General features: G+C 40.0%; 1 protein-coding gene across 6 annotated transcripts; it reads left to right on the forward strand.

Annotated features, from left to right (window-relative positions):
• The first annotated feature begins 774 nt into the window (after positions 1–774).
• prkag3b (protein kinase, AMP-activated, gamma 3b non-catalytic subunit) lies at positions 775–23,281 on the forward strand. Of its 6 annotated transcripts, XM_031306900.2 has the most exons (14): positions 775–897; positions 1,000–1,127; positions 4,858–4,924; positions 5,422–5,570; positions 6,414–6,495; positions 11,333–11,391; positions 11,508–11,553; positions 12,390–12,444; positions 13,313–13,439; positions 13,798–13,963; positions 14,266–14,303; positions 14,688–14,834; positions 16,554–16,647; positions 22,632–23,281. In XM_031306900.2, exons 2-14 carry the CDS (start codon positions 1,110–1,112, stop codon positions 22,661–22,663), a joined length of 1,080 nt encoding a protein of 359 aa, XP_031162760.1. In that variant the 5' UTR covers positions 775–897; positions 1,000–1,109; the 3' UTR covers positions 22,664–23,281. The 6 variants fall into 6 exon arrangements, 5 of the variants coding, with proteins under 5 accessions (XP_031162760.1, XP_031162643.1, XP_031162580.1 ...); XM_031306783.2 differs by lacking the exon at positions 4,858–4,924; XM_036004466.1 differs by having other exon boundaries at positions 781–1,127; positions 4,858–4,922; positions 5,462–5,570.
• The last annotated feature ends 214 nt before the right edge of the window (positions 23,282–23,495 follow it).

Genomic DNA, 23,495 nt, shown 5'->3' on the forward strand with positions numbered 1-23,495 from the left:
GTTTCATTGGAAAAAACATTACATGCCTAATTAGTAGTAAGACATGCTTTGCTTCTTCTTCCTCTTCAATATAATTATTTGTATTGAAGTGTATTTAAACTGTACAAATTGTTCTGCATGTTTCAGCACATAAACTGCATATTAAGATTAAGACATACTGTATTTATCCTGCAAGGGGAAATTACACTCTTTTGTTAGTTAATAAATCGAAACACACACACATGCCCAGGACCTGTACATGCACCAATGGAGAGATGTCAGAGTGTGGGGGCTGCCCATGACAGGCGCCCCGAACAGTTAAGGGGTTCGGTGTCTTGCTCAAGTGCACATTGGCAGTGCCCAGGAGGTGAACTAGCACCTCTCCAGCTACCTCTCGTATCCACACTTCGTACTTAGTCTGCACGGGGCGACCGTTTCCCAAGCCTTCGGACTGAGCTACCGCCACCCCCATCATGCATATAGCACATGATTACAGAATTACTTCACATTATTGACCCTTTCTAAAAGCAAATCATCAGTGTTTACATTAAGTGTTGACTGCATTGGTGATCCAACTCTGCCATTTTCATTTCTGTATTTACAATTGAAGTGACGGGACGAGGTTCGTGCTCTGCGTGTTTTCGGGTTTTTGTTTTCTCCAAATGTTATTTATGCTGCCACCTGAAGTTCTCTCCGATGATTGATAAAGAACAACCTAGTATCTGTCACCACAAAAACATATTGGGTATATGTCTCTCCTACACGTTTCCCCTCCCACGCTCTCTCTCTCTCCCCCTCTCTCTCTCTCTCACACTCTCTCTCTGTGTGTGAATGCCAAAGGCCTCTCAACCCTCAGTCCAGATTTAGACCTCAGCTTTTCCCAGACATTCAGACCCAGCTGGCTGGAGTTGCTGGCCGGTAGTGTACAGATTCCTTTGTCTCCCTTGTTCTTCCTCTCCTCCTCTGCTCTTTTTCGCCATCCCTGGACTCTTTCATTACTTTTTTTATCTGATCTGGTAGGAGTGCCTGCCAGATGTCTGAGTTGGACAGTGGGTCGAGGGTTGTAGTCCAGGGCCTCGCCAGTCGTTCTGGTTCCACAGAGGCAGACTTCCTGCTCCTCTTGCCCAACCATGGAGCCTCTTGCAGAGGTAAGACACTCTGCTGACTAACCCTCAGCCCCCTTCTGATCCGTCCACTTCTGTTGACTGCTGCCTGCTGTCACCGCAATGTGTGCACTGGTATGTGTTAGGACAGGCCTTGTAAATGAAACGCTGCAAAGGAAAAACACCAGGGCTACTTTTACATTGCTACATCTGTTTTTATTTACCTCTTTAAAGTAAAGCATGTTCACAATTTTGTCTTCTTGGATGTATGTGTGTTGTGCCTAAACAAAGTGTCTGTGACTGCACTGATTCTATGTTTGTAGCTGTTAAGCTGTGAGACGTCAACACAGTACCCGGAACCTTGATTTTGATTTCATTACTGTGTTATTCATCCTGTTCAGTCTAGGTTTAGTATCCTCATATATCTCGTTTTGCCCATATTTACTATTTATCTCAAGCTGTTTATAATCTTTATCTTGACAATGTTTGTTTACTTCCAAATAGAGCTAGACAGATATAATGATTGGCCGATATTATCAGCTGATATTGGCCTATTACAGACATATCAGTATGGATCTGTATTGGCGTATGTGTTTTCTGATATGCACTGATCATACAGAAAATTATGCTTGGTGTGATTTAAAAATGGTGTCATATAGCTATTCTATTTTTATTTATTATTTATTTAAAAGGTCAGCAACTGATTTATTTAGCTATTTATATATTTGCAGTCATATCAGTCCAAAATTGGTACACAATCAACAAAGAAAAGGTCTGTTTTCATTCCAGCTCAAACCTTCACTACATATAAAATAGCATCTAACTCGAAAAGCCCATATCAGTCGGGCCCTACTGCCAAAGACCAAGTTTAAAAATGTATCTCTCAAATACCATTTGAAACCATTTCAGAGACATGTAAACACAAGCACAGCATGGCTCATTAATCATCAAGTGAATATCAGGAAATTGACTTCATGGTCTTGGAACGTGATAGCCAGTAAACCAGACCTAATGTGCAAGCTCATGTTTTATTTGCTCTGGCTGATAACTAACACTTGCTATTTGGTCTGGAAATGTCCTGATAAAGGTTATAGTTGTGGCAATGTTCCATGAAACATGGTATTATTTACATTGAGGATACACAAGTGGCCGGGGACTTGTCTTTTAAGGTCAACATATGGATAAAAAAAGAATTTCAAAGTACGTACAAAACTTGTGGCACAGAGATATACACTGCAAGGAGCCAATGTAGATATAAGACACAGTAAACTGTACATGTCACATAGACAGTCCATCCGTCGAACCCCTTTTTCTTTGAATCACTCAGAGCTGCTGCCACTTCCTCTAGCTCTTTCTGGGATTCTCTAATTTCTCATAAGCATGCTGGGAGTTGTAGTCCTTCCAGGATATCATAGGTCATTGTTACGATTGTGTGGCATCCATACTATGGGCTGTATTACAACAACAGTTTGTTTGCTGTATTATGTTGCTGATTCTGTCCATCTAGCAATTGGAAACTTACAGCGTTCCTTTAATGTTCTGCAAGAAGCTCTTAAAGACCTAAGACTTGTACTAAACGCTGATAAAACAAAGTTTGTGCTATTTTCCCGTCCCAGAGCTATAGATTATACTAACCTTAATATTTCAACCATGAACGGCCTTACGATTGAGAGAGTCGCACAGTACAAATATCTCAGCATCTGGATTGATGAAAAGCTCTTTTTCACATTTCACATTGATAATCATTTGTGCCGACTCTAGCCTGCTTGACGGGGAACGTTCATTCACAGCCCATTTCCAAAGGGGCGTCACCAACGGACGCCGCTCAAATGCCTCTGGGCGCAACTGGATAGTCCTTCAACCAATCAGACCAATGATCCGGGTGACGTAGCAGTGACAGCGGCATCAACGGGTTGCTGCGCTTCGGAGGCCGTCATGTTGAATGTAAACAAAAAGCTCTTAGCCGTCGCTGCGCTATCGTCATCGTGTAAAGGTTGTGATTGGTGCCTCCATTTGGAAATTGGCTTGAATGGGCTCTTGGCCAGACTGACTTGCAGAGCAAATCTCAAATTTGCCGGAAGTTCGTCAGGCTTTTCCCAGGCTACCGACTCTGGCTATTTCTACAGAAATAAAAGCATCTTCTCCATGTTTTGTAGGAAAAGGGTTGTTGAAGCAGGTTTTATGTCGGTGTTGGTATTTATAGACATGCATCCTCTTCAACTCTTACATCTCTAGACTCAAGCCTATCACTCCTCCTTGAGATTCATAACCTGTCATGTCTATGGTACACATCATTGTATTTTATATGAAAGTGTTGGGTGGTCTTCTCTCCAAGAGAGAAGTGATACTCACTGGTATCTCTTTATCTATAAGGCTCTTATTGGAAAACTACCACACTACCTTACATAACTTCTCTGTTACTTAGAGGGACGATCTGAACTTGAAAAAAACTGCTTTTAACTTAAGTGCCCCTGACTCCTGGAACAAATTACAGCACTTTCTTAAAATCAACTCACTTGTGCCTTTTGGACAATTTAGAAATCTGGTTTTAAACCTGCAAACTTCTACTAGTACTTGCTTTACAAGATTGCACTTTCCTTTGCATCGCTTTTATCCTAATTTATTCATCAAATCATTTTTCCAATTCAGAAATTTTTATTCTCTTTCTATCTTTCTTATGATGATTTTGCTTTTTTTCTGTGTTGTTTTGTCTTCATAATTTGACTCAATGACATTTCAAAAGAGGGCCGCCCCTCAATGATCTTCCGAGTTTAAATAAAGGTTGAATGAAAGTTCAAAGCCATGCTAGCAGCACTGTGAGGCTATACTTTGATGTAAATGCTAGCGTCAGCATGTTTACATGGTCACATTGACAATGCGAACATGTTTATGTTTAGCAGATATAAGGTTTATATTATGTATACTGCACATTCCTTATTGGCAGCTTATTATTGACAGGACTTTGGAGTCAGTTAAGGCAACCAGGCTCTGAATGCTTCCTTTCCTCAATGATGATGTCCTCCAGCAGGTTCTTGCCGTCTTTCCATGACATGCACTTGCCGACCTATGGACACTCCTTACAGCTGCTTCTTCAACAAATGTTTTCAACACAGTCTGTTCCTACATGTCAGAGTACAGGCGAGACTTGTTTAGCTGCAAGTGAAAAATCGCTGAGGACAAACCCTTGGGGCACATTTGGACAGTGCAAATGATACAACAGTTTTTCTCTGCAACAAACTATCACCTCGAGGAACAACAACTCTAACAGTCATACTGAGAGTTACATTCTATGAATCTTAATTTCATGTATTTACGTTCCACACAAAGGTAGCTTTGTTGGGTTTTAGCCTAGCATGGGGAAGCTGCTGGCCTCGCTCCATCAAAATAAAGGGAATTTCAGTCCAAAGGCTTACAGTTGTCATGTTATATGAGTATTCAACACATGTAGGAATAGACAACAAGATACACTTTGGTTTAAGGAGCAGTTAAGCTATTTTTTGACCAACAACAGCTGAACCCTGTGACTGCATGCAGCCTTGTAGAAGACGAAACACTTAGATGCGATTAGCTTACTGAGTAACAAGATACAATCTGACATTATCTAAGCACAACAGTAGTCACATACAATAGGTCAGTGAGGAAGGACGTCGTGAATCAAATTAAAGATCTTCGTGGCCGGTAATCATGGATGGGGCTCATTGCGGAGTTAATTCATTCTTCAAACTGTCAACTCTGGTCTGTAACTAAACTGTTAATATACCACTTCCTTTCCCAGGCCCCATTATTTAAGTTGGACCAGGAAGAGGATGAGGAAGAGGATGTTCTCTCAATGAAGAGCAAAGGTAAAGAAGAGAAGATGTTGTAACTTTGAGTGTGTGTATTGTTTGACTAGGGCTGCACAATATGAGTAAAAACATCTAATTGTGATTATTCTGACTGATATTGTAATTGCGATATGATTCACGATATTAGAGGCAATGATAATTTTTATATCATTATTTTCATTGATATTTTTCTTAAAATCTGAATGATTGTGTGGTTTTTGCAAGGATCTGTACCAAACAAAGATTTTCTCTTTAGTCTGTAGGATATGATGTGTTGCACAGGAAAACTGATCATAGATCTTTGGGTGTTGGCCCGCTTTTCACAGCCACTGCACTTCCTCCTGACTTAGTGCAAGCAAACTGTAACCTGACTCACTCTATTATAAAAACCACATGCTGATGCTTCTATTAACTACCCAACGTTTGCCATGATTATTGCTAAAAAAAAAAAGGTTGTCGATATTTGGATTTGACGTAGTGCATATCATGTGTATTCGGTTGTTTTATATTTGTAGGTGGCTGTATATACGCAACAGATGCGTTTGCGCCCTCTGCAAACCCAGACCCTGAGACGTTTATATACATGAACTTCATGAAGAGTCACTGCTGCTACGATGCCATCCCCACCAGCTCCAAACTGGTCATTTTTGACACAACTCTACAGGTGTGGAACACATTGTTTTGTTATGTTTGTTTTTTTCCTTCTTTTCTACAAATTCCCTCTTTTTGAACCTGGCAGTATGAATATGTACATATTAGAGATGTTCCGATACCATTATTGGAAAAACCTAAAATGCTGGTATCGGTATCGAAAAGTACTGGAGTCTATGCACTGATCCGATACCATGTAATTTAGCCCTGAAGATAATTTACTTTAAAGGAAACTTATTTAATTGATTTAATTTCGAGATTGTTAAATTACATTTTGGACTTTAAATTTGGAGAAATAACTGTTGACTGTTAAAAATAATCCCTTAAGTTTCTGTTGAAAGTCAACCACGGAGAATTCATTATTTATTTATTTTTGACGTAGGCATAATAATTCTTGCATTATTTGAACAAAACGTAAGGATCTCCACGAGGGCTCCAACAGTAGTTTATTTATGTTCTTTTTCCGTTATGACTGGATAATAAAAGGAAGTTCTATGGTGTTTATTCTTTGTGTTTGTTTATGTTTCACAAAGAGTTTAACCTGAGCCAGGCCGCACAACAAAGATAGAAATCATATCACATCCATACAGGGATAGTAGTGTACGTCTGTTAGAACATAATAAAATATATGACACACTGGTATCGGATCGGTACTCGGTATCGGCCGATACGCAAGTTCAGGTATCAGAATCGGTATCGGGAAGCAAAAAACGGTATCGGACAATCTCTAGTATATATGTGTCGGTGGACTGTATAAACGGAATTGTCTTTAGAGGATAAATAAAGCTATTAAAAAAAGACAAAAAACTATTTTGGGTTGTAATTATTATAAAAAACTTGTGTGTGTTCTTGTCAGGTGAAGAAGGCTTTCTTCGCTCTCGTGGCTAACGGTGTGAGGGCAGCGCCACTGTGGGACAGCAAGCGGAAGTGTTTTGTGGGTGAGCTCTAATCAGTCCTTCCAGAAAAATGCAGAGTTTTTTTGTGATTGTTGCAGGCAAAAATCCCTGATTATGCGGCACGTTTTCTTAAAAAATGCGATGGAATATGCGGGATATTTATTCAATTTTATGCGATGAAATTGCGGGAACTTGCAAAAACTGCTGTTTCATCATGGCTTCATCGCGGGGTTTGCAGCTTTTCGATGATGTTCATGTCGCGTAATTACGTCACTTTATAACGTCACTTTATAACGTCACTTTATAACGTCACTTTATAACGTTCCCATGGCAACAGGGGGAAATGGCTGCTCTTGTGCGAAGTAAACGCAACATTTTTCAACTTTCTGCTAAGATATATGTGACTTTTTTTGCCACGAAAATGCGGGGATTATGAAATCATGCAAGCCCCGCATATTTTGCGCGGAAATCTGCAATTTATGCGGCGAAGTGCGGCGTATTTGAAAAAATGCGGCCCCCGCATAAATATGCGGACTTTGGCTGATTATGCATTGAATTATGCGATCGCATAATCGCGTTTTTCTGGAGGGACTGTCTAATACATCTGTCTATATCTCTGTCTCTCTTGCATACACATGCACTGTAACCTAATGCTTGCTCTTGGGGGGGAATTGTTGGGTCTCTGTAAATTATAGAGTGTGGTCTGGACCTACTCTAGCTGTAAAGTGTCCTGAGATAACTCCTGTTTTAGATTAGATTAGATTCAACTTTATTGTCATTGTGCAGAGTACAAGTAGCCTGGTCCTACCAGACTCTTGTACATTTAATTTGTACAGAGAGTCTGGCCACTCTCCATTGACAAGTGTTAACTTCCTTGAAGGCGGGTACTCTGTTGAAGTTTAAAACTATTGGATCTGCCCAGAGCCACTCCGGATCTGTCATAACCAATCGCTAACGTTTGGTCGTGACGTATTTCATGCGCATGCGAGACAACTATCGGCTTATATTTAGCATTAGCATCGCTAGCGTTAGCCTTAGCCAACTCCTTCACCACTAACGGAGCGAGCTGGAAAATTTAACTTTTTCCGAACCCCGTGTGGGAGGAGGGCCACAACATCATGGCCACCAACACAACAGCAAAGATTGTTCTTGCTCGGGCTTTAACTTCTGGATATTCGGCAGCGTTGCCACAACAGACCGAATGGCTTCGCTCGCATCTTTCTAGCGCACGTCCTCAACGTCATCGTTCTCAGCCACTCCCTCTGTTCGCTGATTGGACCGCCAAATATTTGGCCGGAGAAAATGCAAGAATATACCGTAAACCCAGACTGAGTGCTGAAGGAAAATGAAAATTGAGCGGAAGTACGTAGGAGGGCGGAGCCAGGCTAGAGTACAAGAACAAAGACAACGAAATGCAGTGATTGAATTGAATTAATTGAATACATTAGAGGTAAATGATCTGATTGTACTGAATCATCAGTATCACCCACTGGTGACTAACAGTGCTGACACTCACATTTTTGAGCAACCTGGGTCTTATTTTTTATATTTTGGCCATCATTCCCATTAGTTATAATATTTTACTCAGCAGCCTCATTGCAGACATTTCTTTTAAGAGGGAATCTGTCAGGCTCCGGCCATGAAAAAGACCCCAGTTGCTAGCTTTTAACGCGTCCAATTTAACCCCGGTCATCTAAACTACTTACAGTTGTGTTCAAAATAATAGCAGTCCAACATCACTAACCTCATAAATCATTTTTTTTGGTAGACGTGATATTTCTACATGGCAAATAATTTACAAGTAAGTGTTGTAGAGTCATAGAAAACCAACAGACCCAACCGTCATGACATGCATGCTGCTCATTCTGTGTAATTGAATCTGTAATTGAAAGGGGCATGTTCAAAATAATGGCAGTGTTGTTTTCAATTAGTGAGGTGATTGATTCTGTGAAGAAACAGGTGTCAATTATGGCCCATATTTAAGGAAGGAAGGAAGCAAATGTTGTGCATGCTGGTTATAGTGCATTTCACACTGAAATACTCAGCAAAATGGGTCGTTCCAGACATTGCTTTGAGGAACAGTGGACTTTGATTAAAAAGTTGATTGGAGAGGGGAAAACATATAAAGAAGTGCATAAAATTATAGGCTGCTCAGCCAAAATGATTTCAAATGCCTTGAAATGGCATCCAAAGCCTGAACGATGTGGGAAAAAATGGTCAACTACCATTCGAATGGATCGAAGAATAGCCCAAATGGCAAAGGCTCAACCAATGATCAGCTCCAGGAAAATCAAAGAAGACATAAAGTTACCTGTGAGTACTGTTACGATCAGAAGAAGGCTATGTGAAGCAAAGCTATCAGCTAGAAGCCCCCGCAAAGTCCCATTGCTGAAAAAAAGACGTACTGAATAGGTTGAAATTTGCCAAAGGACACATTGACTGGCCAAAGGAGAAATGGGGCAACATTCTGTGTTATGAGAGCAAAATTGTTCTTTTTGGGTCTAGGGGCCGCAGACAGTTTGTCCGACGACCCCCATGCACTGAATTCAAGCCACAGTACATTGTGAAGACAGTAAAGCATGGTGGTGCAAAAATCATGTTATGGGGATGTTTCTCATACTGTGGTGTTGGGCCTATTTATCGCATACCATGGATCATGGATCAGTTTCAATACATTAAAATACTTGAAGAGGTCATGTTGTCTTATGCTGAAGAGGAAATGCCTTTGAAATGGGTCTTTCAACAAGACAATGACCCAAAACACACCAGTAAGCGAGCAAAGTCTTGGTTCCAGATGAACAAGATTGATGTTATGGAGTGGCCATCCCAATCCCCAGACATCAATCCCATAGAAAACTTGTGGGGTGACATCAAAAATGCTGTTTCTGATGCAAAACCCAGTAATGCAGAGGAATTGTGGAATGTAGTTCAATCGTCCTGGGCTGGAATACCTGTTCACAGGTGCCAGAAGTTGGTCGACTCCATGCAACACAGATGTGAAGCAGTTCTCAGAAATAATGGTTATGCAACTAAATATTAGTGCAGTGATTCAAAGTAAAGCAAACCCTTGAGATATTTCTCAGTTTATACAGTAAATGTTTGAGTTTGTAAAGAAAAATGCAAATACTGCAATAACAGCCTAGTATTCCTTTTTCTTCACTTTCTGTAAAGGTATAACACAAACTTGATCAGTTTTGGTCATGTTTTGATTTGGAATTGAATGTGCAGTGTTCCCAATGCATTGATATTATGGAATTAAAAGCTATTCTAAGGATTTTGAGCATTATTTGCTTTTTTAAACACACTGCTATAATTCTGAACACAACTGTACTTGTAGATTCTAATGATATAATGATGACTCTGTGTAATCCTCCATGCCTTACAGAGCTACTTTCTGTTTCAACTCCAGGATTATAAAAGAGGGATGGTTCAGTGTCATCCTGCAAGTGTTTAAAAAATATCAAACTAATAGTCTTTTCTGCCTTACCACACAATGTTGGAAATCATGAAAACCTTTACAGTACATTTGAGTCTTATTTTTTTTAAGTTTGTATATGTCAGTATAAAATACAGTAGGACATGAACTCAGTTATAATTTAAATCAAGCAATCTAATCAAAGAGCACATGAACAAGAATAACTATGTGGTCAACAACTTTCAGTACTCTCATAGACTGCTGTCACAATTCATTAAGTAGTGAAAAAGTACTGCGGTTCCAAGCATGCTGGCATTTAATAGGTGTAGGGTGTGACCTCCATTGGATTGAAGCCCAGTGTCTAAAGGTTCAGGTTTCCTCACTGTGGATAGGTGGTTTCAAATGATCCCGGCCCAGCTTGTGTGCTAACATGTAGAAGAAAGCAGGTCAACTGAAAAAAACATTTGTGTTACATTACAAACACCATCACCTCACTGAACACGAAGAGGTGATCATAGTGACACGTAGAGTTTACATTTTCTGGTTGCAATGGAAACTGCAACAGCCTTAAACATGCATGTCAAGTGCAAGTTTAACTTGAGTAAAGCTAGCTAGCTTTCAGCCTAAAGTCACACCAACAGCCCAGTGAGGTTAAAATTCTTCTTATACACAGAAAACACAATTGTGGAGGAATAATGGGGATATGTATTTGCTACTTTTAGATCCTTACCACTAGTGGGCAACCATTTAAAGGCAGAGAAGAGTAATAATTCACACGATGATTGACAGAGGGACTTTTTAGGTAAACATAAACAAAGGTCATTGTTGTCACAAATGCTTTTATTTTTCTTGTGAGATCAGTCGAATATATGTGTGTCAAAACTGTTCAATTTGTATGGTAGAATATCATCCTGTCTGCCTTTTATTGCATTTTATTGTGCCTACTCTTTATGTGCATCCTATCTCAAAGGTTCTCCACAAAAAGGTGGAAGTGGGGAAGAGATGTGTCACTTTAATAGATCCGTCACACAAGCAGTAATGGATGCATTATTAAAAGATAGACACTGTCCGCAGTATGCATAATGCCCACATTAAAAATAAAGCCACACCAACAGTGAGTGAAACCATCTTTAAATAAAGGCTGCCATTTCCTTTGTGCTGCTTGTTTATTTGCTCAACTGCAGTACAGACACACATTTACAGACACACACTCTTCAACACAAATTTTCCAGTAAGTCTGACATCTTTGATTCTGCTGATTCTCTATGAACAACTCCGTTATGAAAAACAGCTTGTGTGAAAACACACATGCACATCTATCTTGTACAGGAGCTGCTGAGACGAACTTTGCTCTTCATTAGTTAAACAACATTCAACCTGGAAAACTGATTTTCATGACAACTGATAAATCCATGTTTGATGTTTCCTATGTGTGTGTGTGTGTGTGTTTTGTGGTGTGTGCAGGTATGCTGACCATCACTGACTTCATAAACATTCTCCATCGTTATTACAAGTCTCCTCTGGTGAGCTGTGTGACCTTTGGATGAAACACGAAAGGCCTATAATTCTGTTCTCCGAATAAAAATCACATATCCATACTGTCATTGAGATGCTGACATGTTGTTTGTTTTGTCTGCAGGTTCAGATCTATGAGCTGGAAGAGCAGAAGATAGAGACATGGAGAGGTCTGTGCAACACAACATATATCCTTATATAGTGCTAAATGGATAGTTCAGTTGTATGAGGCACTTCTCCATAGTCAGTGTCAGCTTGAGCCCCCCTAAAAAGGATCTAATATCGCCCATGGTCAGTGTGTTAGCTACAGTAGATTGCAGTTGATGCCCCCAGTTTGGAGAAGCAGGCAGGAGTAACAAGGAAGCTAAGCAATGTTCTGTGGACGGGGGCAGCAGCTAAACGCATTTTAGCAACCCAAAAAAAAATCAATATTAGTTTAGGTGTACGCTATATTTCCAACATTTTTACCGCTTTACCTTGCCGTCAGACAGCCCTTTCTGACTGGGAACTGAAACCGTTATCTCTGCTCTCTTGAAAGCCACCAGACTCCTTTGACAAAAACAATAATTTTACCTCCCAGAACATGGAAGCTGCTGGTCTACTGCTACTCTCAATTGGTTAGTTTGTTTGTGTCATTTTGTGACATGGTGTTTTAAAAGGGTTAGGAACTAACAAATTAACTAACCGATCAAGGCACAGCGGTAGACCAGCTACTCCCGTGTTCAGACTCCTTTAAAAAAATTACTTTTGTAAAGGAGTCTGGCGGCTTTCAAGAGAGCATAGATGAATACAACAGCTTCAGTTCACCGTCGTAAAGGGCAAATATTGATTGGTTTAGGTGTCTAAAATAGGTTTAGCTACTGCACCCGTCCACAGCAGGACGTCATACTGTACAAACACACTTCAAAAGATACAAACTATCCCTTTAATTAAGAAAACTTAAAAAACAAACATCCATTTTTTTTTGTAGTTTAAGTTAATAATTTATTTTTGTCTCTCTCGACAGAGATCTATCTGCAGTATTCTGTCAACAGACTGATCAGCATCACTCCTGACTGCAGGTGAAACCAGCCTTTGAAATAATTCATACAGACATACCTCTCTGGTGTCTGAGAGTGTGATATTTCCATCTTTTTTCATCTTCCTTTATTCCCCACACTTTTTAATTAGGTCTGTTCTTGTCAATTTTAATATTATGTTAAAATTAATGACATTTTTGTGTCACGGCATAACCACAACCCTGGGAAAACGTGATACTGTTGTTACGTCTAAGCCTTAGACTCTAAAGGCTCTCAGCTCTATATGTGAAACTACAGAGCTAAAGACTCGGTTTGCCAGACCGCAGGTGAAATGAGTGGGCCTATCTGTCGTCCTCGGCTCGGCATTTCTTTGCTCCGTCAGCCGAACAGCTCTCTCTGTGATCCGGCGCTAAGCAGCGTTGATGCTCCGTTGACAGTTCACTTGTAGACATTTAAATGAATGCTGACAAAACAGTAGCACAACTTGATGGGGGGGGGGAAAGGAAATCTTTGTCATGACATTCAGAAGCACATGTCTCTCTTCCAAAACCGACTGTCTCCCAGTCTGTCCTCAACTTCCACTTTCTAAGCTTGACGCAGGTAAGCCACACCCACCTCATCCTGGCAACCAATAGGAAAAATTGTGCCGTGACAGTTGTATGATATTTATATAATGTCTTAAGTTTTTGTTCTATCAGCAGGACGCACTCAGCTCAAATCAAGTGTTCAGAGCTATAGTTCACTGTAGTCTGAGCTGTGGTCTGTTGCATTAAAACTCCCGCAGAAGGAACTGAGGGAGCATTGCTGCCTGATAACAGAGCACTAAATGAATGGGTCTTGTTATTCCATGTCACAATCCTCACCTGTAATTATTATAATCCTAATCATGCATAATTTATTGTCTCCTCAGTCTGTTTGATGCCATCTACTCCTTGTTGAAGAATAAGATTCACCGGCTGCCGATCATCGACCCAACATCAGGAAATGTCCTCCATATCCTCACACACAAACGCATCCTCAAGTTCCTCCACATCTTTGTAAGACTTCTTCTTCCCTTTGTAATGAACATTTGTCCACATCTTTTTACTTACTGTACAACAAAACACATTTAAAACCAGCCAACCAACCAACCAACCAACCAACCATTTAAAACACAGAATTCTGAAAATGTCCTACAAATAAGAATAGAAAAAAATGGGAGACAAGCCTCCATCTGTTCCCGAGAAGAGGATTTCACTTTCAAAATAAAAGACATAGTTTCTTTTTATTCTGATTGGATAGGAAGAAATAGATATGTAAAACTATTGGATTTCTGTAAAATTCTTTTCATTTTTATTCATTTGGTTTCATTTTTAGATCGTGTATACTAGTTTTCTTTCTTCACCTTCCCTCCAGGGATCTATGATTCCTAAACCCAGATTTCTTCAGAAGCGGATCAATGAACTGGCAATCGGTACCTTCAAACAGATTGCGACAGTCCAGGAAACGGCCTCTGTCTATGACGCTCTGTCCATTTTTGTTGAGAGAAGAGTGTCTGCGCTGCCTGTAGTCAATGAGCAAGGTAGTCTAACATCACACTGGCATTTAAAGAGTAATTTTGTTTGTTTTATGTATTAGAATCACAGTTTAGTTTCAATCGAAAAACACTTTGGATCCATTGCATTACTACATTACAGTACTGAAATGAATGCTTCATGTTCAGGCCAGCTGTCAATAATCAACAGTCAGCCAGACTCGCTTGTGATTTCTTTCCAATATTGATTTTCTTTTATGCATAATACGTTTTGAGTTGACATCTATATGTTTTGTCTGTGTGTACCATCTATTCTGTGGTCTGTTCATCTCTCTGTGTCTCCTCTGCAGGTAAAGTCGTGGCGCTGTACTCCAGGTTTGATGTCATTGTAAGTTAGTTTCACAAATCCTTTAGTCTTGTGATTCGTTTCATTAGTTTTATAATTGTTGTTTTCTTTTGCAACACAGGAGTACTAGTGAAAAAGTTAAAGACATAACAGTTCTGTCAACAGTAAATTAACTGTGAGCCAGAATGTTGTTTTAGCAACCAAAAGGCTAGCTTCAGTCAGGACTACTGTGATTGAAAAACAAATACATTTAATTATATATTTAATATAATAATTCAATTAAACATAATTTAGCTTAGAGTTACAGTCACAGAATAGCTGTGATGCATGTCAACATTAAATCTGACAAAACAGGACATATACAACATTGTCAATTAAACTGCTCTGGATCGCTTTGTTTTCTTTTTTTCTCTCTCTATCATTCAGAATCTCGCAGCCCAGAAAAACTACAACAACCTGAACATGACAATGCAGGAGGCCATTTCCTCCAGGGCCTGCTTTATGGAAGGAGTCCTCAAGTGTTACCCTTATGAAACACTTGAGACCATCATCGACCGCATCGCCAAGGCTGAGGTATCACACATGCATCAACAGTCTGACTGACTTTTCTGTATTAAAGCAACACCAAAGATTCTTTTGTACCTTAAAATAATGTTTCCAAAATCGTTTCAGTGGTTCATCAACTGGTAGCAGGGTGAACGGCACTTCTGCATTCGCTTTGTGGCCCTCTATCTGCTATAACCACACTATGCAAGTTTGCCAGATCGAGTAGCGGATCTGTAGTTCGAATGAGACATAATGGACACAATTCCGCTTCCAACCTGTAGGGGGACCGAAGAGGAAAAGTGCTTTGGTGTTGTTTTAAATGTAGGATGAATAATGTTCACATGTTGATTGTTGTAGAGTAAGGTAAAAGTAAAAAGTAGTTAAATACTTTACAAATATCTCTTTTAGGTACATTTTGAACAGATAAAATGTGCGATTAATTGGCGATTAATCTTGATTAACTATTTTAATCGTCCCTGTTGTTAGATTAAGATTAAGTTTCATTTATGGGATTGTTCAGGTGCCGGCTGAAATTCTGCTGGATGTCCCTCATTTTCGGCCAGATTTCCGTCACCTTCCGCTGTCTTTGTGTTGGCATTCTAAACTCTGGTGGATTTATGAGGACTATGGTTAACTGCTCCTCAGATCTCTGCAGAGTAAATCCAGACAGCTAGCTAGACTATCTGTCCAATCTGAGTTTTCTGTTTCCACCAAAACAAGTTCCTTCCCGAGGCTATTTTGCAGAGGCACTGTCATTGTGTCCGGCGCTAAGCGCCACCCAAGACGATTGCCTGTGATTGCCTTAAAGAAATGCCAATAAACCAGAGCACTTTTTTCTCCCATCCCGTAATTCTGTGTGAACTCGCCAGACCTATATGACCCACAAACTAACGGTCAAGTGTGGGTTTATATGATGGGTGAGATTAGTTGGCCGCCCGCCATGACGTTTGATTGGATACATTCATGTAACTGCTGCAGAGTTAAGTTCAGTAATCAGAAAGTCACCAGAAATATTTTTACATTTTACAGAAAGAGAAAAGAGGGATACAAAAGTACTATTAGAACTTTTAGTATTATTAGAACTTTTCTTTAAATCTCTCTGTTAGACGTCACGGTCTGCTTTTCCATGTGATGTTTAGAACAGTAACCTTAACAGCAGGGCTGTAGCACTTAAGTCCGGACTCGAGACGTTTTTCTAGTGTCTCAGACTTGCCTCGGACTCAGCCATTGGACTGGCCAAATATTGTAGTTGGTCTTGACCGAGTCCAGCACTATATGTTTTTTTTCTAAAGTAACTTCCTCCTTTAAAACAAAAGCATTGATGAAGCACACTTGTTCAGAAAACAGGTATTAGTTTAATTCAAAATCCATCTAGAAGTGCATTGGCATTCTTTGCCTGGTAAAAGCCTGGCTGCGTCATATACCTCATCATCAGGCATCAATCATTTTCAGGATTCTTTCTTTTTTCTGTCTCGGCCATGACTGGCTCTCATATGGACTCGGTCTTGACTTGAACTTGAATCTCTTTAGACTCGGTCTTGACTCTGGTTTGACTAGTCCTGGTCTTGGACGTGTCTTGGACTTGATAAAGGTGGACTTGACTACAGCCCTGCTTAACAGTTTTTTGTTTATCTTTCTTTGTACTTTTCTTTCTCGCCTGCAATACCTGATGCAAGTTGTTAGTGATAGTGACTGTTTTACTTTATAGGCTATAGAAGGATAATAACCAAATTCTTTTCCTCTCAGGTGCATCGTTTGGTGTTGGTTGACAGTGATGACGCGGTGAGAGGGATTGTCTCTCTATCTGACCTTCTCCAAGCCCTGGTTCTCACTCCTGCAGGTATTGATGCACTGTACTCCTAACGCCAATCCTTCAATTCATCCCTTCTTTTCCTCAATCCTCGGTTATCTGTCCATCTACCTTCAATTCCTCGAAGCTTCCTGCTCCTTCTGTTGATCTGTGCTCCTTTTCCTGTAAAAAACTCTTCTTCATCTTCAACTTTTCGTCCTGCTAAAGACATTAAGGTTCTTTCTTCTCTTCCTGTGAAATTTTGTGATGTCAGAGTTCCATCTCTGTCAATTGCCTCCTTCCCTGAAATCTCCTGATCCTTTCAAGCATACTTACCATGACCGTCTCCTTCTGCTCCTTCAAAATTCTCATCTTCATTGGGGACAAACATCCTTACATTTCTTCTAAAACTCATTTGAAGCATTAAACTAAATGTTTCCAGAGTTTGCTCTGATACATCCTGCACCTGGAAAATAAACAAAAGCCCCCTCAAAACCCCCTGCCCATCCACAATCAACGAATGCTTAATCTTCCAATCCAACTTTAAAACCAGTTCAGTTACCGCCACCAAAATCCTGCAATCCTACCTACCAACCAACCAAGTTTCCTTATCGTCTACGTTCTACAAAGTCTGACACTCCCCTCCCCCCCCCCAAAGTCTTCATGCTGCAGTTCCTCCTCTGAAACCACCACGCCAACAGCACCTCTTAGGCAACACATCCCAGGTAGGAAGCTCAACTTAAGCTGCCGGTGGCTGCTTGTCTGAGCTTGCATCTTCACTTTTCCTTTGAATTACAAAGTCTTGCTGCTGCCTGTTGTGGTTCTTCTGTAGATTCTCCCAGAGGATCATGTGAGGGGGAATTGGTACCCATGTAGTTATGGCATCTATCTTGACCAGTTTTAGTAAGAACAACAAATTAAAGGAATTATACCTTTGGTTCTTGTTCACAACTTCACAGTTTTCTTTCAATTTAGCATAATGTATATTCATGTAATACTGAATATGATTTACCATATATATATATATATATATATATATATCCTGATAGGGCAGTAAATCTCAAATCATTTACTATCAAGATGCCCACATGCTGTGATTTTTATTCCAATGTTGTACCATTCCCACCCATCTCTGCTTTGTCTGGGGACAGATGTGTCTGTACTCATATAACTAAAGTCATGGTAAAATAATATTTTGTATTAGCGAGCATGTGAGAGAAAGTTCAGTCTGATTCCTTATGTGACATCCTCCTTCCTCATCTGATGATTCATGTTTTAAGCTGAATCTCAAGAGTCGATATTGACGTGGTTTGTGTTTTGGGAAATTAAAATGATGTCACAGAGGGCAGATTGATTGGATTTAGTTATTTGTGTAGCCACCTGTGTAGCTGTCTGGATGTCACTTAGATTGGCCTCTTCTAGTCTGACATATCTGAGTTTCAAGTCCCCCACCATTGGCTTTTTTTTTTTTTTTACTTTCCTGAATATTTTAGCCTTTCTTTGTCAATTAAACGGTACAAAAATTGCATATTTGAGGTTCAAAGTTCATTCTGACTTTGAAAAAGTAAGGTAAACAAACTCGCCACATTTAGTAGCTCCCATTTAGTAGAGCATTTGCTCATATCATATCATCCTCATCAGCAGACTTTGGAGTTCAAATTTCAGCTCTAAATTCCTATTCGCATGTATTACCTCACGTGTTTTAGAAATTACCCCCCTCATGTCTGTACCCGTGCAGCTCATTTGCACACTGACATTATCCCCCCCGGCTATGATGTCAAGGCTCACTTTTAACAGTTCACAAAAACTGTTGAGCCTGTTGGAAGATAGAAAAATGTTGCTTACCGCATGCTGCCATGCATGTCATCCAACTCATCATCTTTCGAGATTTTGCTCTTCTGATGGATTGGAGCTTTCTCTTTCTGTGAATGGGTCTCCATGCTGTGTAGCGAGATGAGCCTCCTGAATTTGCACCCAAGATGCATTGCAAAAATTTAATTTATTGTTGCCAACGCAGCCTCCATAATACTTTACCAGGAAAAAGGTAGAAAAAAGGCATGGAGCAAACAAAAAACATTGGAGAAAAAAAAATATTTTAGAGCTGTAACAATTCCAAATTTTGCTGTACAATTAATTGTCTCAGAAATAATTGTGATTAACAATAGAATTGTCTCTTTCAGTCAAATTCAAAAACAGTAAAGTTTAAAATTTGAACTTGACAAATGAATTCCAGGATACATCTTATGTTATATATCACTGTTATGTGACCGGGATGATGTAGTAACACAATTACACATCCTATGAAGTAGATGCCTCTTTATTATCATAAAATAAAATTCTAACTGTATCCTCCGCTTGTCATTTTTGTTGCTATGAACATGTATAGGATCAAGTGCCAACAACTAACATTGCTTAAGCTCAACAGTCCGACCAATAATCACTTACATAATTGTAATATGGCATAGCCAAACAAAATCAACAATTACCACGAACAGTCATACCCCTTAGGACCTTAGCTAATGTTAGCAATTAATTGCAGTTAAACAAATTAAATGTGATTATGTAAAAATATTGGCAATTAGACAATCAGGGGCCATTCTAGGATCAGACCTTTAGGGGGGGCTCAGCCCCCTAATGAGAATGTGACATGGATACAGTGCCTTGCAAAAGTGTTAACCCCCCCGCTAAATCAGTAATTTCATTAGCCGATAATCTCTGAACTAGCTACTGAACAACAATGTTAGCTAACGTTTTTTGACACTGTTAACACTACGATGGAACTAAACCTGACACTTTATAAGTCACAGTAATAACGATTAATTTGACACAATGTTCTAACATTGAGCAATTTTAGTTGCTTACGTTTCAATTTGGGTTCTAATCTGCGCCCTGAAATGACCAACTTCTTCTCTGGGGACTACCAACGTTAAACTTCACAACCGCACTCCTGCGCTCCCTCTGACAGATTAGATAGAGCCTCAGCCAAAGGCGGGAGTCTGGCACAACCACCTCCGATTGGCCAACCCTACGTTTCTGTTAACCCTTTCCTTGACTGGGTTACAGGTGGATAGCATCGGTGACAGCCACACAGACTTCAAGCCCTTTGAACCTGTAATTGTTTGTCCTCTGTCACTAACAGACAAGTTCGCAAACTCTGACTTGAAGCACTAAAATTAATATTACAATTAAAGCTGCAAGCAGCGTTTGACGGGCCCTCGTGCCTCTGTGCGCGTCGGGGTTACTGGCGGACGCTGCTCCTTGCGACCATGCATTTGCGCGGCACTCAGACACTGCAAATCATCACCAATGAAAAGGGAACTCCCTGCTGAGTTCAATGATACCTCACACAAGACTGTATGTCATACAGTTCATTAGCTGTGAAAGGGGGCGTGGCCAAAGCATAGGGGTCGGGGCACACCTTTAGCAATAAAAAAGGAAGTCTCTGCTGAGTTCATTGATACCTCACATAAGACTCTACCTTAAACGGGTCACCAGTTATGAAAGGGGCGTGGCTTAAGCATAGGGGGCGGGCCAAACCATCACCAATTAATAAGGAACTCTCTGCTGAGTTCAATGATACCTCACACAAGGGTCTACGTCAAACGGGTCATAAGTTATAAAAAGGGGCGTGGCTACAGCATAGGGGGTGTGTCAAACCATCACCAATCAAAAAGAAACTGCTGAGTTCAGTGATACTTCACACAAGACTCTACCTTAAATGGGTCACCAGTTATGAAAGGGGCGTGGTTTAAGCATAGGGGGCGGGCCAAACCATCAACAATGAAGAAGGAACTCTGCTGAGTTCAATGACGCCTCACACAAGACTCTACCTTAAACGGTTTGAATGTTATGAAAGGGGGCAAAGGGGGCGTGGCCTGCGTACGTGGGCGTGGTTAAAGTATAGGGGGCGGCTTAGTATCACATGTAGACCACACATTATAAGTTTCATGTAAATCGGATGATGTTTGTCATATAAGGCTGATTTCCTGTTGCCAGCGGAGGGCGCTATGACCAAAAGTCAATTTGGGCCTACAGATGACCTCAGGCCTGGACCCTTGTCAAAGATGAGAAATTTCGACCAAATTGGACAATGTACACTAAAGTTACAACAACTTCTGTGTTCATCAATAAATGCTCAACATGGCTGCCACACCACGCCCCCACACCGTCGGACGAAAAGTTTTTCTTTTAATAGCTTTTCATCTTTAAGGTGTTGAGATGGTACAGACCAAATTGGAAGTCCATCGGATGAAATCTCTAGGAGGAGTTCGTTAAAGTATAACACCTTGACTTTTAGGTCTACTTCCTGTTGCCACTAGGGGGCGCTATAACTTTGAGCCAATATCAGCCTGTAGATGTCGTCAGGGTTGGACTCTTTTGAATCCTGAAAAGTTTCGAGCCAATTGGACAATGTACACTCAAGTTACACCCACGTCCTGTTTCAATGGCGAAACGCACAAAATGGCCGCCCCGCCACGGCCATGCCCTATGACGAAAAGTTTTTCTTTTAATAACTTTTCATCTTTAACGTCTGCACAGACCAAATTTGAAGTTGATCGGATGAAATCTCTAGGAGGAGTTTGTTAAAGTACGACATGTGGAAATGGCAAAAATCGCACTAATTTCAAACTTTCAATTCAAAATGGCGGACTTCCTGTTGGGTTTAGGGTATCATATATAGGCTCAATTTCTTTAATTTTGCAGGGGGCGCTAGCAAACCATTTTTGTGTGCCTATTCCCGAAACCCTTAAAATACCTAAATTTTCACCAGAATTGATGCGACCGCCAATTTTAGTGAGTTTCTGAGTATGTTAAGCCCCTCCAAATGGCGATTAATTTGCCGGAAGAAAGGAAAGGAAAGGAAGAATTCCTTCAGTTTCAATAGGGCCGTACAAAAATGTATGCGTTATGCTCGGCCCTTAATCGCATCGGGATTAACGCGTTAATGCTGTAATAATTGTTACAGGCCTACCCCAAATCACAAGATGTCGACTCGCATGGCATTTATGTTATCTACCTCTGTGTTTCGCGAAATATGGTTGCTAATTTGCGTTGGATTTTTGTACTTGAAGAATTACGGACATGGCAGATTTGCATGGGATCAAGATCACAGATCTTTCAATTATTATAAATTACGTCCCCAGGTAATACTAGTCCGGTGTGAATAGTGCTTTAAGTTTTCCCAGTTTTCACAGAGTTGTAGATGTTCAAATGTACTCTTTTTGGAAGCTATTAGGACTTCTCGTCCATGTTGGCTTTCGAACATGATAACTGGGCAAACAACCATCAGCTGATGAGGATGTGTTATGATTAAACACTTAGGAGCAGCTCCTAATGGACCTTGTGGTGAGACGTTAATTAACATGTTAGGCTGAAGACCTTAGAAAGCAAGCCTGCCTTCATCATCCCTGACTTCTGTCGGCATGTCATTACAGTATACTGCATTTACATCATACCAGATTTACCCTAAATATAAGCAGCCATCTGGGAGACTATATTTGTACAAGTGGGTTGACATTTCCCACTTGGTTTTACAGTACAAGTCCTACAGTGGTCAGTACATCTGCTCCCTGAAGTCGGCCTATGAGTTTATCACACAACATGTTGTGATCAAAAATACGTGCCTCCAATAATTTATTTCACGGCTGTCCAATTATGTAAACACCCTTATCCACCCAGGCTGTACAAATACTTTATCAGCCAGTTTTTCTGGTTCCTCTGATATGATGTGAACTTTGAGTTTCAGCATTGATGAAACATTCTGTAGCATTACACTGTGTGCTTAAGTGCCTGTCCTCTGTCTACAAACGATGTAAATATTGAATAGATTGTAGATTTAGTGTTGTGAATGTGTATACAGTTGTATAAGATTGTGCTCCTTACTGTAGCAACACCACACATTTTCAACTGGACATTCTTTGGTTAAAGTGAGGTTATAGTCACTTAAGTTAAACTTGGTGTCAGAATGAAAACTGAAATGAATGAAAAGGTTTTCCTCCGTTCTTGTTAACTTTTACTTTTCATTTGTTTTTCAGATATTTACGAGGGATCGAGCTGTCAAGACTGAAGAAAACAAGATGAAGACTGACCACATTAAACAAGACTGAGGTGGCAAAATAAATTTGCAAAGCAGGGCTGTGGCTGAGAGGTCACTGGTTTCAATCCCAGTCCGGAGGACAAATATGGAAAGAGAAAGTGAAAATCAATCTTCTCTATGAGCACCAATAATGTGCCGGTGTGTCGGTCACCAATAGAAGACGTGTGGTTGTGCTGGGAAGTTACCAGTGTTGAACCTTATCACAGGTGTGACTGGAAAGCAGCATTGAACTGATGATGCACACATCAAGAGACTTTTAATCTTGACTTATTAAGCATCAAATTTGAGTTTATTTTGCAAGTTCTGTTAACTTGGAAATTGAGTTGTTAATACGACATGTAAAAAAAAAAAAAGGGGTTATGTTTAATGGATTTGACTTTATGGTCTTCGAATGATTTCAAATTAATCATTCATATATTGGAAATATTGGATCTTTGGAATTAGTTTTTGTTTTTTTAGCCCAAGGAAAATATGCAAAACAAGACAGGGAAAAAGTATACAATGGTAATGGTAGAAATGATGCTACAACACGAACATCAAACACAATCAATAAAAGAATTGACCATTAAACTGATAATCAAGAGAAATTCTTTTTAAGCAAAAATAAAAACAAGCGGTAAAATAAAGAACATGTCATCAGAAGAAGAGCACAAACAAGCAAGGCAAGAGACATTTCAAAAGCAAGGAGCAAGATATAGACGTATACGATCTTTTAGCCTTTCTATTCATTTCTACCATATATCTCAGCAACTTAAAGTAGTTGACAAAATCTTACATCAACACAGTGAAAGAGGGAGTACAA

This window comes from Sander lucioperca, chromosome 8, assembly GCF_008315115.2.
Source record: "Sander lucioperca isolate FBNREF2018 chromosome 8, SLUC_FBN_1.2, whole genome shotgun sequence".
Classification (NCBI taxonomy): Eukaryota; Metazoa; Chordata; class Actinopteri; order Perciformes; family Percidae; genus Sander; species Sander lucioperca.

Bases quoted from the DNA above. Each gene is read 5' to 3' on its own strand.
- prkag3b (XM_031306783.2), top strand. From the start codon at position 1,013: ATGTCTGAGTTGGACAGTGGGTCGAGGGTTGTAGTCCAGGGCCTCGCC. The intron at 13,964-14,265 runs GTAGTCTAACAT...TCTCCTCTGCAG, and splicing joins GCCTGTAGTCAATGAGCAAG to GTAAAGTCGTGGCGCTGTAC. The intron at 16,648-22,631 runs GTATTGATGCAC...TTTGTTTTTCAG, and splicing joins CCTGGTTCTCACTCCTGCAG to ATATTTACGAGGGATCGAGC.